The sequence below is a fragment of the Thamnophis elegans genome, chromosome 6, assembly GCF_009769535.1.
Source record: "Thamnophis elegans isolate rThaEle1 chromosome 6, rThaEle1.pri, whole genome shotgun sequence".
Lineage (NCBI taxonomy): Eukaryota > Metazoa > Chordata > Lepidosauria > Squamata > Colubridae > Thamnophis > Thamnophis elegans.
The window spans coordinates 72,501,661-72,518,305 of NC_045546.1; the positions used below are offsets into that span (position 1 = coordinate 72,501,661).

Below are 16,645 nucleotides of genomic sequence, written 5' to 3' on the forward strand. Positions count from 1 at the left end.
GTATCCAGGTGTATTTATCCATGTGCTGGAGAAGGAAGTCACTGACAATCTGCAGCACCTTAAGACTTTGTTTCTGCTGGCACAGCACTTGATCAATGTAATTCTCATCAATCAGTTAAAGAGCTTTCCAAAAAGAAAAAAAAAAGTTTTTGCACATTGCAAAAACTTGCCTTTTTTTCACGAAAATGGGCCCATTTTTTAAAAAGGCGTAAGTAGCCTTGGGGGGGGCTTGCAGAGTGCTCCTGGGGGTGAAGGGCAAAAAACAAGCAAGAAACGGCCCATTTTTCATGAAAACGGCCCCTTTTTTGTCAAAAAAATTGCATGCATAGTCTTATGGAGGCTTAGAGAGTGCTGCTGGGGGGGGGGAGGCCTGTTATTTACTCATTTCTGCCCTCCCCAGCCCACAGGAGCTCTCTGAAAGCCTCCATAAGGGCATGCACGGCCATTTTGATGAAGGGGTGGAGTTTCGGGAGGCAAAAATGCTGTATTTGATGTATAAGACGCACCCAGGTTTTCAGCCTCTTTTTTGAGGAAAAAGGATGCGTCTTATACTCTGAAAAATACGGTACTTATTATAGTTATGCTTTCATTTTTTTGAGGTGACTAAACCTGAATAGGGTATTTCCTAGTTTTCCTCAGCATTTAAATGTGATAAAGGATTAAATTAAGATCTAAAGGACTAAATTACACACTTTAATTTAGCTATTAGTGAAGTAAATATACAGACGTAAATCTCTAATAAAAAGCATTTTACACAATGACAGAACAGAGAAAAAGCTTCAAGGATAAAATTGACAAATTTGATAAAAAGCATCCTATATTATTGCTTAGAATTTGACATGAAATTAGAGTCAGCAATGATGATTATACAGTTACAAATCTACAGATTTCAGGAAAATGATAGAAAATTGTAAAAGAAAGCAATAGATGGGTATTTCAGACACTGGAAGTATCATGCAACCTCATACTGATACATTGACTGTTCAAGCTTTGATATAGAGACGTTCATTGCATAAATGCTATTCTTTACTAATTTTATTTTAGTTTGTTTTAATGAAGAAGAACCCCGCCCTCTCCCAAGCCCAGATCATGATTTAAATACAAAATACTGTATGTCTAAGATCCTCACTTATTTCCAAGATAGTTTTGATGGTATACTTAAAAACTGTGGTTATTAATATAGGCAACAATGATTTAATTCCACTGAAGTTCAAACTGAATGTATATTATAGATCCAGCTTCTCCCAAACCGGTGCCCAAGACTTAAAACAAAACACTAAGGCTATGTGGTTATCGTGATATGCTCATGCTGAAACAGATTGGTGCACAGTAACTCCTTACTATATTAAAAAACAACAAGCTTTCCGTAAACTAGACTAATCAAGCATATTAAACTGCTATGTACTAGCCATTGCTTGGATCAGCAGGAGAGGCTATGTTAAAGATTCTCCTATTGCCAGAAATTTACTAATCTAACAGGTCGTCACCTGCATGGAGTCCAGATAAAGAATGCATTCATCAAAGAGATTACATGGCTCTACACTACCAGCTTCTTTGAAAAATGGTAGAAATTTCACCAAGCTTTTAATTGTTAAATAAAATTGATTTTAGTGACATTCGATTTTTAATTTTTAATACTTTTAATTGTGATGAAAAAAATGTTAAAATCTCTGTTATTGCTGTATCCCCGTGAGCATTATATGGATAGAAAGGCAGGATAGAAATTTTAATAATAGCTAAACCACTTGTAAACAATCTCAATGACAATTTTTGAAATGTTAGATAGACATTCCTAATTTTTAATATCTACTGATTAATTACTAAAGGTTATTTGAAATATACAGAGATTTATACAATACTGAAAATAAGCAGTATTAAGCATCTTAAAAGACAACATTCTTACCTTTTTGTTTCAAAAACGGGTTTCCAGTGTTACAAAAACTTTCATAGAAGATAAGATAAATTTGAGAATAATTGATCTCAAAGAAACTGTTGAGTTCACTTCCATCCACAGCATCTATATAAGAAAAATTAAAACAAAAAGTTACTGTATGTGAAAGTTATAAGAATACATAAAATATTATTAAAATGCACAAACAAAATAATGTAACAGAAAGAAAAACACTGCAAAAACAACTATGTGATACGAACACTAGCATTAAAGGACAGTATTTAGATTATCTGGATTTGGAATTGTCTAGGTACGTCTATATTTATAAGTAAATTCCATTTTAAAGATAAAAAATTAAAATACTTGAAATTTCTGCTCATACTATGAAGGAATCACAATTAAAAATAAGATATTTTAACTTTAATTCACTTTTATATTGCTTCATAAGTTAGTTCCACGTATTCAGTTTGCCTTGGTATTTCAGCTCACTAACGGTCTGGTGAATGAGGCATCCAACGAAATTTTCAATGGATGCAATTTATTCAGTGATCTGAGTCATGCCTGGTGTATCTCTACAAATGTGTACAGCTTCTTCAAAGTTCCACCTGTTATAGTGGTACCTTTCACGTTCTTTCACACACCTCTATCAACAAAAAAAGGGAAAAAGTAAAGTCACACTTTATTAAAGTTAGGGTTCCTACTCCAAGCAACCGGGATGAAAAGAGTCCTGGAACCATGCCAAATAACCACTATCTGAGTCTCAGTTTAGAAGAGATCAAGTTGACCATGATCTTAACAGAAGATTTAAAAGAAAACACAATGCCTCTCTTTTTGTTTTAAATCAGCTGAACTAGCCCCCAGAACAGGACACTTAAGGAGGAAACTGAGGGACTCTGTGTAGCTCAAGGCAGCATTGCCAAGCTTGATATGTTATTTCAGTGTTACTTGGAGGGATAATTTCAGCCTCACCTCTTCATTCCTTTCCTTGCCTGAACTAGCTTTCTATTTTCACAAGCCATAATTCCAATTCTAATTCCAATTTATTGAATCCTCTGACAACAAATAGAACAAAATACAAGCAGAAGTAGAAATATATTCAGTATTCACGCTTATTTTTCCACTTATTTTTCAGCCTAATTTTTCACTGTGGATCCCTTGCCTTAAAACTGGGTAACAAAGCCTTGCAACATTCTATGTTACATAAAATTACTTATCTGTGCAAAGTAAATCAGCACAAAAGTCCTCTGAATGGTCAGAAACTGCTGTTAAAAGGGCAAAAATAACTTCAGCTATGGTGTGGTTTAAATATGTTTAATATAAATAATATCTAGTCATGTATATCTTTCCTTTCTATCATGTTAAATTTTGCAATTTAACAAATTGTGTACTTTCTTATAAAACATGTAGATCTGCTGGAGGATGCAATCAAGAGTGTGATTGGTAACAACTCAGGTCATCTATTATCATAAACATAATTTAAAGAGCAAGCAGAATGAATAGGTAATTGCTGCAAATTATAGGAACAATGTTCTATAAAAGCAAAATGCATGTTTTATTAATCAATCTAAGTAATGCCCCATAGGACATGAAAGTATTCAAGGAAGAAGTAATAACGAAAGAAAAGGAAGTTCATCTTGACTTTGCTAATAAGATTCTGCATTTTTACAGGATTCCATTTGTCTGAATAATTCACGACTGCTAACAAAAAAGGAAGTAGATAGTACTTCCTCTCCTTTTACAGTAACTAAAATGAATGGAATAAGAGGATCAACCAGTCTCATAAAGTTCGGGTGAAAAATATTGAGTGAGAATACCAAAAATCTCACCCCAAAATTTGATGATCTCTCAGATATCAATGTTACAAGTGACTACCATACAAAAATGTTACGCACCATACCGTATTTTTTCAAAGTATAAGACGCCACCTATTTCCTTCAAAAAAGAGGCTGAAAATCTGGGTACATCTTATACAATGAATACAGCATTTTTTGCCTCCCGAAACTCCACCTCCTTCACCAAAATGGTCGTGCATAGCTTTTAGGAGGCTTTCAGAGAGCTCCTAGGGGCTGGGGAGGCAGAAATGAGCAAGAAATATGCTGTTTTTTTGCTCAATTTTGCCCCCCTCCCAGCTCTAGGGAGCACTCTATAAGCCTCCTAAAGGCTATCCATGCCCTTTTTTTGACAACAAACGGACCATTTTTTGCTCATTTTTGCCCCCCTCCCCATGAGCACTCTACAAGCCTCCTAAGGGCTACTCATGCCCTTTTTTTAAAAAAAAATATGGGCCCATTTTTGTGAAAAACGGGCCGTTTTTGGGAGGTTCGCAGAGTGCAAAACCTTTTTTTTAAATTTGCCTCTTTAAAACCTTGGTGCGTCTTATACTCCAAAAACACGGTACTCTTTTCTCTCTCTCTCTCTCTCTCTCTCCCTCCCTCCCACCATACATGCATGCATGCACAGACATACACATACACATGTAGTCAAGCAACCATAATTTTATAATGTGATCCTCAGATTACATATTGGACCTATCAGAATACAGTACACTAAGAAAATAGCTGAGTAATAAGATAAACCATTCTAATCATAAACACGTAATTTTACCATCAGATTAAAATAATTTAGGATACAGTTAAATTCTTATAAATTATTTACTAGAATTCTTTTACAAAAATCTGAACATGTTATCATCAGACAAATATGAATTGTTACGATAACTCAAAAGGAAGGACAATCAAAATCTGTTTGGGGGACAACTATTATTTACAATTCTTTACTATTCAAACCTTTACTTAATCTGCCTAAAATTTCTTTTTCTTATTGGTTCATTATTTTCTGAACCACGTTTCTCTCAAAAGGAGGTAAAACTAGTTTGAGTTTGAGTTTTATTTCATTTGTATGCCGCCCTTTTCCCTAAGGGGACTCAGGGCGGCTCACAACTCAAGGGAAGGGGGATACAGACAGTTTAAAACTACATGAACAAATACATGGTTAAAAAGCACAACAATCATACCATTCGAGATAGGGGCAGCGAATCTTTAGCCCCAGGCCTGTCGGAACAGCCAGGTCTTAAGGGCTATGCGGAAGGCCTGGAGGGTGGTGAGGGTACGAATCTCCATGGGGAGTTCGTTCCAGAGGGTTGGAGCAGCCACAGAGAAGGCTCTCCTCCGGGTAGTCGCCAGTCGCACTGGGCGGCAGATGGAATTCGGAGGAGGCCTAGTCTGTGGGATCTAATTGGTCTAGTGGAGGTAATTGGCAGTAGGCGGTCTCTCAAGTACCCAGGTCCAATACCATGTAGGGCTTTATAAGTGACGACTAGCGCCTTGAAGCGTATCCGGAGACCAATAGGCAGCCAGTGCAGTTCGCGGAGGATAGGTGTTACGTGGGTGAACCGAGGTGCATCCACAATCACTCGCGCGGCTGCATTCTGGACAAGCTGAAGTCACCGAATACTCTTCAAGGGCTGCCCCATGTAGAGCACGTTGCAGTAGTCCAGTCTGGAGGTCACAAGGGCGCGAGTGACTGTTGTGAGAGCCTCCCAGTTCAGGTAGGGATGCAACTGGCGCACCAGGCGAACCTGGGCAAATGCCCCCCTGGTCACAGCTGACAAGTGGTGTTCAAAAGTCAGCTGTGGGTCCAGGAGGACTCCCAAGTTGCGGACCCTGTCTGAGGGGCGTACTGTTTGACCCCCCAGCCTGAGAGATGGAACACTTGGCCAATTAGTAGGAGGGAAGCACAGCAGCCACTCGGTCTTATCTGGATTGAGTACAAGCTTGTTAACCCCCATCCAGTCCCTAACAGCCTCGAGGCCCTGGCACATCACGTCAATCGCTTCATTGAGTTGGCACGGGGCGGACAGATACAGCTGCGTATCGTCCGCATACTGGTGGTATTTTATCCCGTGCCGTCGAATGATCTCACCCAGCGGTTTCATGTAGATATTAAATAGGAGGGGGGACAGGACCGAACCCTGCGGCACCCCACACGTTAGGGGCCTAGGGTCGATCTCTGCCCTCCGACCAACACCGACTGCGACCTGTCCGAGAGGTAAGAGGAGAACCACCGTAGAACAGTGCCTCCCACCCCCCACCTCCCGCAGTAGTCGCAGAAGGATACCATGGTCGATGGTATCGAAAGCCGCAGAGAGGTCAAGGAGCACTAGGACGGAGGCATGACCTCCATTCCTGGCTCTCCAGAGATCATCGATCAATGCGACCAAAGCGGTTTCCATGCTGTAGCCAGGTCTAAATCCCGACTGGAAGAGATCCAGATAAAAACTACACCATCAATAACTGAAATATAATATTGTACAATAATTTATCCATAGCTTCTTTCCTAACGTACAATGAATTGGTACAGATGCCACTTTTAGTACAAGTTAAAAATAATGGCACTAATAACAACAACCACCATCTTATTTTCAGGAAAACTTGTTTTCCAATATACAGGATTAAAAGAAAATATGGGTATATTTTAATCACTGAATTACATGGTAGGAATAAAGAATAAGATTTGAATTCTAAATGTTTAAGCTCAAACACTCAGATCTTCCGACTTGGAATAAAATCTGAGCTCCATACAAGGTCAAGTATCAGCTTGCAATTAAAAACAGAGGTTGAAATATTTTACATGCCCCTCTGACATACCGTATCTTAGTCAGCAGATAATAAACATTAATTACAGTTCAGTTACAAGTCCAGCCACTTTAGTATGGACCGGACCTCCACTGTGTTGTTCTTAGCATTTATCTCATCTGACAGCTGAGGCTGCTTGTTTTGCACTGCACTCACTTAGCTCTTAGGGTGAATGTATCTGCATACTTTATATGACAAGGAGTTTGTTTCAAAAGACGAATACTGATTAGGGATGAGGAGGAGTGACAGACCAAAGATCACCAAGATGCTTCCATACCTCAGGGAAAACTAGACCTGAATCACCTCACTCATAGTCTAACACCTTAACCACTACATGATGAAGGCTTCTCAGGAAATAGAATTCAATAACATACAACATCTAATTCTTGCTATTATACCAAAACAATGCAATTTGCATTTGATGAACAGATCCCAGCATTTTACTAAAAAGATGGGGCAGTTCTTAACTCATAAAAATGTATACATCTGTTTCAAAATGTTGCATTGTTTGGGGGATCTCTAAAAACAATTGTTACTTTTATGAGTCACATCTTTTACTCAACCTATTCCCTCTGAAGAGATTATTAATCCAAAAATGGACAGATTTCAGATTTATAGAGTTAATACTGCTTTTAAATCTTTAAGAAGTCAACAATTATAAGATTATTTATTCATTCATTTTATTCATTTCATGCCCTTTGATTCCAACCAACTCTCTTTCCTGGCAATTTCCAGGACTTTGTAACTTTCAAGTATATACTTAATAGTGAGTGAAAACAGGGGTTCTGATGGTCTGTCTGTCACCCTTATCACTTAGCAGAATGAATATATATATGAATAGTCAATGACGATGATAGTGGAGATTCAAGATTTTGATCTTTGGACTAATCAACCATTTAATTCCAAGATTCTCCTGACAAATGAAATCCAGACTCTTAAAAGCTGTCATGGGACTTTACTACGATTGTTTTAGCATCTACTCATGAAATAGATAATTACTTGATCTGGTTTTCAACATGGAAAGCAATAGTTTATATAGAGAAGTATTAGAAAAGTTGTCTTTTACCAGGGGCTAACAGTATCTGAGACATTTAGAATTGTCCATTGCCTCCCTCTGCAGGTATGAGACTAGATTAAATCAGTTTACTCTAGGGATGGGTGGATCATGTAGCTTTTAGATCATTCTGAGGGATATTCTCTCAGGCCTGGCCCTTTTAGCAGTCCCCCAGGCATTTTTTGAAGCAGCATCTCCTAATTGCCCTCTGTCCAATGCTAAAGCCATACATTTTGCAAGCTGCAAATAGACGTCAAGCAATTTGGCCTTCTATATTTGGCCCATATTATAAAATCAATTACCTCTAGAGTTTAAAGCAACTTCATTCAGTACAACTCAGACAGGGTAGCAAAATATATTTATTATTTCAGGTCTTTTGACACTACTTCTATAATTTCTATTTTATATATTGTTTTAATAGTGTTTAATTAGTACTTTTCTCCAAAGCTGTTAATGGTGTGTAATAAATCTATCTCAATTGTATAAATAAACATGAGCAAGATGCTAGATTATATAGAAATGAGGCTATCGTAATTACATTTCCAATGCAATGTGAAATCAGAAGTAAGGAGACAGTGAGGCTTGTTCCTTGAAAAGATTTTAGTTTAAAATTTAAAAGGATTTCCACAATGCAAATTTTAAAAGGTCAAAATTAAAATGTGCAAAAATAAATAAACTTCAAATATCCTTAGAAGCTGCTACTAAAAGGTAAAGCTATAAATAAGATGTATCACTTCAGTGTTGAGATGAAGAACTCCCACGATGGAATGTTATCTCACTACACAAAGTATTACATTTTTGCTTCCCCTTTAATAGTATCTTGTGTAACTTCCTGGAAGATCACTGCTTTATTATTAGAAGCAGATAAGGAATATGCTGCTTTTTGCTGCTTTTAGTCACTAGAAGCATTTGTTTACAATGAGAGAAAATCCTCAAAACAAAGTTCGCACTAAAATTCACCATTTTGTTCAGTTTTCAAGTATTGGAAATCATAACACTCACCATACTGATACTTCCTGACACAAATTATTTATTTGTCCAATATGGTCCCTGTTAAGAATGTGTGTGTGGGGGGATCGCTAACAACTTCATATAATTCTTCATGAAACAATTTCCTATATTCTCCAATGATTCCCTGCACCATTATGACACTAGTCATCTTATCCAGTCATCAGAGGACTGAGAAAATAAATGAAAATTCTGGTTTGGAATTTGAGACCATGGAGGATCTTTTACTATGGCTTTAAAATTTTACACTGCTATCACTAACTTGGTAATTGGCACAGCTTGAACTGCATAAATAAAAATACATTCCCAATTCTCCAGGTTATTTTGCTGTATCTAACCTTACCACTTAGGACTAGTAAGTAAGATCTTTATTACGGTCAAAGTCCAGCAGTATACATTTGTCTTTACACTATATTAAAAATACTAACATTAAAATATAATTAAAAGTATTTACATTAAAAGTGGATAATAACATTATGGTCCAAAGATTGTTAAATCGCCTTACCACTTAGGACTGAATTTTAAAAGCTGCAATATAATATAATAATATAATATAGCTTTTTTTTAAAGCTGCAATATAACAACTTCTGGAGCTGGGCAGTTTTTTTTTTTTTTTTACAGGAAGCTGGACAACAATCCAAAACCAGGGAGAGGAACGAGAGAGGCAACACAAGCGGCGCACTGAAGTGGGTTATAAAGCAATGCTTCAGGCATGAAGCTTTTTTGAACCTGCAGCAAATTTCACGCGACGATTGCTTGGCTCCTATTGCTAAGGTCCCTGAACATTTAAAGCGCTTCCTGCAATCCCTACAGTACTATCAGTCGGCTAGACCAGGGTAACTGCCAGCTGGTGCAAGAGGCGGGAGAAGACACGGTCGCACCTGAGACGGCCGCCTCCTGCTCCCGACCTATCTTTCAGGCCCCCCCTCCCCCTCCCTCTCCGTCTCCCGGGCTCGGAGCTCCTGGCGCTGCCGGCGCGCGCTCGCTCGCGCCACGCCACGCCACGCCACGCCACGCCACTCACCCATCAAAGCCCGAAGGTGCTTGAGGCGGGTGAGCGGTTCTTTGCGCGGGTCCAGCGCCTTCTGCGCGGACTTCTTGACATCCGCATGACCCCTCCGCGAGAACATCTCGAGGGCGCTCGAAGGAGGTGCAGCTGCAGCGGCGCCACCCCCCCCCCCCCGCTTTGTCTTTGCTCGGCTTCTTCTGGACTGACCCGAGTTTCGCTCCCCTGGCCAGTCTCGGGGGCTGAGAGCCGAACGCGCAGCAACACAGGGAGAGCAAGGTTGCGAGCGGGGAGGGGGGGAAGGAGGAGGAGCTAAGCCCCGTGAGGGGAAATGGGCGGGGCTTGCCGCCGTCGCTGGGCGGGGCATAAAGTAGTGGTCAGAGCAACCCCCCCCCCCCTCCGTTGCCTTTGTGAGAGGCGGCGCCTTCAAGGGACGGAGGTGGTTTGCCTCCTGTATTGCTGGAATATGTTTCATTTACTTTTTTTTATAAATAAGTGGTTCCTCCTGCGGGGCTGGAAGCTCTAGCCACGCTCATACGCTTGACTTAAATTTGAGAACTACAAAGTCCAGAGGGCTGGGTGGGCGGCCATCTTGGCGGGCGCGAGGTTGTCCAGAAGGCGCAGCCTCTTGCAGCAGAGTCCAGGGAGCGCCCTTGCGTGTTACGTTGCTCCTGCGGGCGCCGGCAGCTTCTTCTTGTGGCCTTGACATTATGAGCCCCGCAAACGAAGCCAGGATGAAGAGTACTAAATTACAGGGATTTTCTGAATGGTTAACTAGATATCATGAACTGTAAATTCAAGAGTTGTGCGGAGGTTGTTGAAATGGATCTAAAATTGCACTTTGTTTTTTCTAGCTGCCTCTGTTGGGAATAAAGTGCTCAAAATCATTACATGCAATCGGATTCATTTAGACGTCAGAAGCAGCTGAGCTCCCGGCCAGTAAATGTTTGCTTGAGAGGAAGTTTACACCGTATTATTTTGCATTACAATTCCCATGATTCTCAATTGGTGTATCTGGAGAAGGTTGTTTTTCATTGCAAAGGTGAACTGTACTGGGCATTCAAAGACCTCTAAGGAATTTAGAACTCTCTAGGACTCTTAAGAAGGAATCTGATTTCATTTCTAGAAATTATATATCATTCCTTTTTTTTAAAAATTAAAAAGCATTTTTTTAAAAAAATGTAGTTTGCAAATCAGCAATGATGAGAAACTGCTCGTTACCCATCACCATGAATCAGTGTTTCTCAACCTTGGCAACATGAAGATGTCTGGACCTCAACTCCCAAAATTCCCCAGCCAGCATTTGCTGGCTGGGGAATTCTGGGAGTTGAAGTCCAGACATCTTCAAGTTGCCAAGGTTGAGAAACACTGCCATAAATAAACGTTGAGTGACTCAGTTCCTAGCTAAAGGAGGAAGTGGATCCAGTGCAAACAGTTCTAATTACCTGACTCGACAATCTCCTGCAATGATTGGCTTCCATAACAGATGCACAAGCCTGATGGACTCCGTAAATAACTTTTTAAAAACTACCTGAGGTTAATTTTTTTCAATATATTTTTATTATTTTACATTTAAAACAATGCAGTACAGCGAAGTCGGGGTGACTATACATTCACATTATATACAGCTAGCCACAACCATTGACAATTAGCCTACTTAATACATTATCAATCCTTCTGTCTAATCACAATATATACAGTTCGTTCCAATCTTGTCACCTTGTCTTATACCAGTCATAAAATCTGTTCCAGACGTCAAAATATTCTGATTCCCCTTTATTTTTAAGTTCAAAGAGTGAGCCTATCTGCTTCCGCACAGGCCAATACTTTTATGATTATATCTAGCTCTGATGGTGTATTTTCTTTTTTCCAATATTGTGCATAAGTTATGCGTGCCACAGTTAGTACATGTATAATTAAAGTGTATCTTTCTTAAACCCCTCCGGTATTATACCTAGGGGAAAAATTTCCGGTTTAAACAAGATTTGGTCTCCCACCATTTGTTCTAATTGAGGTTAATTTTTAAACGTATTTTTCAAGGTTTGATGTCTGTTTGAGGAATAAATGTTGCTACAATCATAACACTCAGGAGTGTCAAAGTGACAGCCTGCAGACTGGATGAATCATGCACAGGACATGCCCATCTGAGCTCCGTGAATGGAAAAAACAACACAAAACATCACAGGACGGTGACACCCTGAGTTTGACACTTGTGCTGTACATCAAACTCTCTTGGCTTCTTCCCCCCCAACGTAACATTTGTTTAAAAAATATCATTATCCTTGGTAGAAAGCAATCCTGTGCTGCCTCAGATTTTGTTCTAGTTTACTTGGACTTCAGTAAGGCATTTGATAAGATAGACCATAACCTACTACTAGATAAAGTAGAAGAATGTGGGTTGGACACCATCACCACCAGATGGAGTCATAACTGGCTGACCGACCACACTCAATGTGTAGTCCTCAATGGAACTGCATCAACATGAAGTATGCAGTGGAGTACCCCAAGGCTCTGTTTTTGGGCCCAGTACTCTTCAACATATTCATCAATGATTTGGATGAGGAAATAAATGGGGAACTCATCAAATTTGCAGATGACACCAAGCTGGCAGGAATAGCCAACACTCCAGAAGACAGGCTTAAGATACCGAAGAATCTTGACAAACTTGAACATTGGGCACTATCTAATAAAATGAAATTCAATGGTGGAAAGAGTAAGGTTCTACATTTAGGCAAGAAAAATGAAATGCACAAGTACAGTATAGGTGGTACCTTCCTCAATAGTAGTAACTGTGAGAGGGATCTTGGAGTCCTAGTGGACAAACATTTAAATATGAGCCAGCAGTGTGCAGCAGCTGCCAAAAAAGCCAACACAGTTCTAGGCTACATAAACAGAGATAGAATCAAGTTCATGTGAAGTGTTCATACCACTTGGTAAGGCTACACTTGGAATACTGCATTCAGTTTTGGTCGCCATGATGTAGAAAAATGTGAAGACTCTAGAAAGAGTGCAGAGAAGAGCGACAAAGATGATGGACTGGAGACTAAAACATGTGAAGAACGGTTGCAGGAACTGGGCATGTCTAGTTTAATGAAAAGAAGGACAAGGGGAGACATGATAGCAGTGTTCCAATATCTCAGGGGTTGCCACAAAGAAGAGGGAGTCAAACTATTCTCCAAGGCACTTGAGTGCAGAACAAGAAGCAATGGGTGGAAACTAATCAAGGAGAGAAGCAACTTAGAACTGAAGAGAAATTTCCTGACAGTTAGAACAATTAATCAGTGGAACAGCTTGCCTCCAGAAGTTGTGAATGCCCCAACACTGGAAGTCTTTAAGAAGATGTTGAATAGCCATTTGTCTGGAACAGTATAGGGTTTCCTGCCTAGGCAGGGGATTGGACTAGAAACCTCCAAGGTCCCTTCCAAGTCTGCTATTGTATTGTATTGTATTGTATTGTATTGTTCTATCTATATAGTAGTATCTGCATTTCAGCATCACAGGTAGTCCTCAATTTATGACAATTATTGGGACCAAAACTTCCATCACTAAGAAAAATGGTTAAATGAGTCACATCCAATTTTACCACATCTTGCTGCAATTATTAAGGGAAGCATGGTGTGATGATACGGGGCACGGCACAGAGATAACATAGGCAACTGGCAATTCAAACCACCACTTTATTGCTCCAAATTTCCCCAAATGCTCCCACATTTCTGGCAAGTCCAGAGCAAAGAGATGACATCTCAAGCAGCCTCTGGCTGCAAATAGTCCAGCCCTCACTGTATACACTACGGCTGCACAGCAATAAATCCATCGGCGCAAATAAAAGAATTCAGGAAGCAAAGGATCAAGGTAATTGGTTCAGAAAGCCAGAAAGAATGCAAGGAATCCAGGAAAGTTCCAGCATAGGCACTCAACACTTCATGAATTCAGCGTTTGTTCCCAACAAATGCCCCTCCCCACATCATCTCCTTAAGGAGGGCCGGGGCGCTCTTCTCCCAAGTAGCCTGCTCAGTCTGTGGTGTTCTCACCTTCTCTCCACTCTCCATGCTCTCGGTTCAGGAGGTGGTGGTCCTTGCTCATCACCTGAGCCCTCTCATGTTCACTGCTTAGCTTCTCTTGGTCATCCTGCCTCCGTTCCTCCCTGCGTACAAGCTGTCCTAATTCTGAAAGACCCTGCCTGCCTGGCTCTGCCCTTCCCCATTTTCCTCTGAAACCAATGAAGCCACCCCCTCAATCTCTGTATGCTCCAGTTCCAGCTCGTCTTCCCCACAGAGTCATGCTCCAAGGGGCATGACTCATGGTCATTAAGTGAATCTGGCTTCCTCCTTTGACTTTGCTTGCCAGAAGCCTGCTGGGAAGATCAGAAATAGTGATCACATGAGCCTAGGATTCTGCATCCATCATAAACGCATACCAGTTGCCAAGTACCTGAATTTTGATCACATGACCATGGGCGCGCTGTGACAATTGTAAGTACAAGGACTGGCCCTAAGTCACATTTTAATGCCGCTTAATTTCAAAAGGTTAGTAAAAGAATGGTTGTAAATCAAGTACTACCTGTGTATTCTAAGTAATATCAATATTTCTTGTGATCTCTGAAAAATAATATCAATTAAAATATGTTGTATTTCTTTTGATTTCTAACAATTAAAAAGGATGTTCACAAAAAGGCTTAATGGACCCTCAACACAGATCTCACTGGAAATAAATTCATGGTACTTTTTAAAACTGCCATGTGCATATTACATCATCACAATACAGCTACAATAAAACAGCCAACTTTAAATTCCGATAAGTGAATGGGTTACTTTTGAAATTCAATGTACATATTTTGAATGTCATTGATCAATTGATTTATGTTTAGAATTAAATAGCATTCATGTGACCTGTATTTTTACAATATTCTCTTGTATTCCTTTAAATGTAAAACAAGTTTTACAATATTTACAATATTTTGTTTTTGTATCATATGTAATAGTTTAATCTTTCTAGACTGCACACAGATTTTTATTTCAGCAATATAGTTTAATTGTTGGTCATTTTCATCCTAATTTTAAATTGCAATATTTTATTTTATTGTCCTTTAGAAAGTTACTTGCTGGTTTTCTTCAATTTGTTTCCTTTTGTGTCCTCTTTGTTGTCTTTTATGTACTGTTAATAAAAGTTTAATTTTCGCCATGTTTAAGTGTGCCATAGAAGCATACCTCTATGCTTACACTAGTAATAGAGACATCCAGGTTTGCTCACTCAGGCTTACTGTATGATATAGGGTCAGTTAGTCTCAATCCAGCCAACCGTACAGATTTCTGGTTGTGGGGAAAATGTGAATTATCTTTTGCTCTGGAATGAAAAGTAAAATAGGAATCAAAGAAATACATACATTTTTTTTTGTATCTTTAGCTTTCTTACAAATAAATTATTCATACTAAACTGTGACTTCCTGATAAACATATATACATTTGTTAATTTAATGACTTAAATATTTTCTAAATAATAAATGTTAGCAAATGTACTTGCTAAATCTGAAAATTAGTTTGCGATTATATATGGACTGCCAAGCTTTACATTTTCAAAGAAATGTTCTTATTGTCCAGAATTGCTACTATTCATATTTTGGTGCGGACATTTTTATATTTGACAAGACGTTCTTACTTAAATCAGTTTTCTATCACAGTACAGGCCTGGAAGACATGTTTGTTGACATTTTATATAAATAAGGTCATTAATATTTGCTTCAAAGAGGAACTAGTTCAGCACAATTAAAAGAAAAAGGTTCCATTACAGCAAAGCATACCACATGAGGCGTTTGGTCAAGATGGTGCTTTTTGGAAATTGAAATACTTCCACACATCGTTTCTATTTCCAGATCCATCCAAACCTTTCTGAAGCTATCCATGTAATTGCCTTTACTGATGGCAATTGCCGAATACTGAGAACAGAGAGGGAACATCATGACTCAATCTGTGGTCCTTCCAAATAGTTAATAGGATTTTTTTAAAAAAATAATAAATTATTCAGTGACCTGTGCTTGGGGCTAGGCAGCTCCTGTAGTAATAGTCGGTTTTTTCCAATAGTTGCAATCATAATTATTTTTACATTAGGTTATAGCTAAAGCCTCTTGAATTGGACTAAGAGAAGAAAGCCTTGGTTGAACCCAGAGCCTGGAAGTTGGAGTGAAGTTATACATTGGTACCTACTCCTTATGTAACCAGAGAAAATCAATCAGGCAGCTATTAATGGGATATAAATTTAGAGCCCACCAACCACACCGTTGTTTTTTGATAATGATTTCTTCAGGCAGTCGGGTCAATTGTTTTCTGTTATGCAATGCTGAACCTTTGCAGAGCCTACAGCAGTTATTGAACTGCTTATTTCACCCTACTTCCTGTAATGATGTGTATGCTTTGTGTTGTAGGAAGTTATCACCTAGCCCTCTCCCAGAAAAATGGACTATCCTAGGAAATATTGAAAAGACAGAATATTTCTCTGGATGTGAAAAGAAAGAAACATGTTTTAAAAGACAGAATAGCTGCCTGTAGCTTCCTGCCCATCCCCACTTTGTCAATGGTCCATTAAGAAGGCCAAGCTAGTCCCTTTACATAATAAAGACTTCTCCACTTCAGCTCCAGGGGATGGGATTAAGGCATGATAATATTGGCCCTTTACCCAACTCCCCACATGGCATCTGAGAGCTCAACCAAACCTGGATTCAAAACGCAGCCTAGAGAGTTGCCCCTGCATGGCCCCATGGGAGTCTGATAACCAATCAGAATACAAGAACAAGATCAAAGGCCAGAGAGGGCATAAAACTAAGGACTCAGCATCTCAGTCCTTCCTTCTCTTCTTCTCCACCAACATTGAAGCATGTGATCACCTTTTCTGTTCAGGACTCAAGCCATGTGGTCCTGTCCACCAATAAACCATCTTTCCAAGCAGCCTCCATGTCTCCAGTGTCTTTTTCCCCACTTGGAGCCGAACCCAGAAGGACATTTTTTCATCAATTGGCGACCCAGATGCGACTCCAAGCTAGCCTAACCAATGGATATGGC

The 16,645-nt window shown here is 39.5% G+C and overlaps 1 protein-coding gene across 1 annotated transcript in view; it reads right to left on the reverse strand.

Annotated features, from left to right (window-relative positions):
* Positions 1 to 9,876, reverse strand: part of RALGAPA2 (Ral GTPase activating protein catalytic subunit alpha 2) — a 194,857-nt gene extending 184,981 nt beyond the window's left edge. Inside the window, 2 exon segments of the mRNA XM_032219499.1 lie at positions 1,904 to 2,017; positions 9,612 to 9,876. Of these exon segments, the coding sequence (XP_032075390.1) occupies positions 1,904 to 2,017; positions 9,612 to 9,717 (220 nt within the window). The 5' untranslated portion in view covers positions 9,718 to 9,876.
* Positions 9,877 to 16,645: the final 6,769 nt, after the last annotated feature.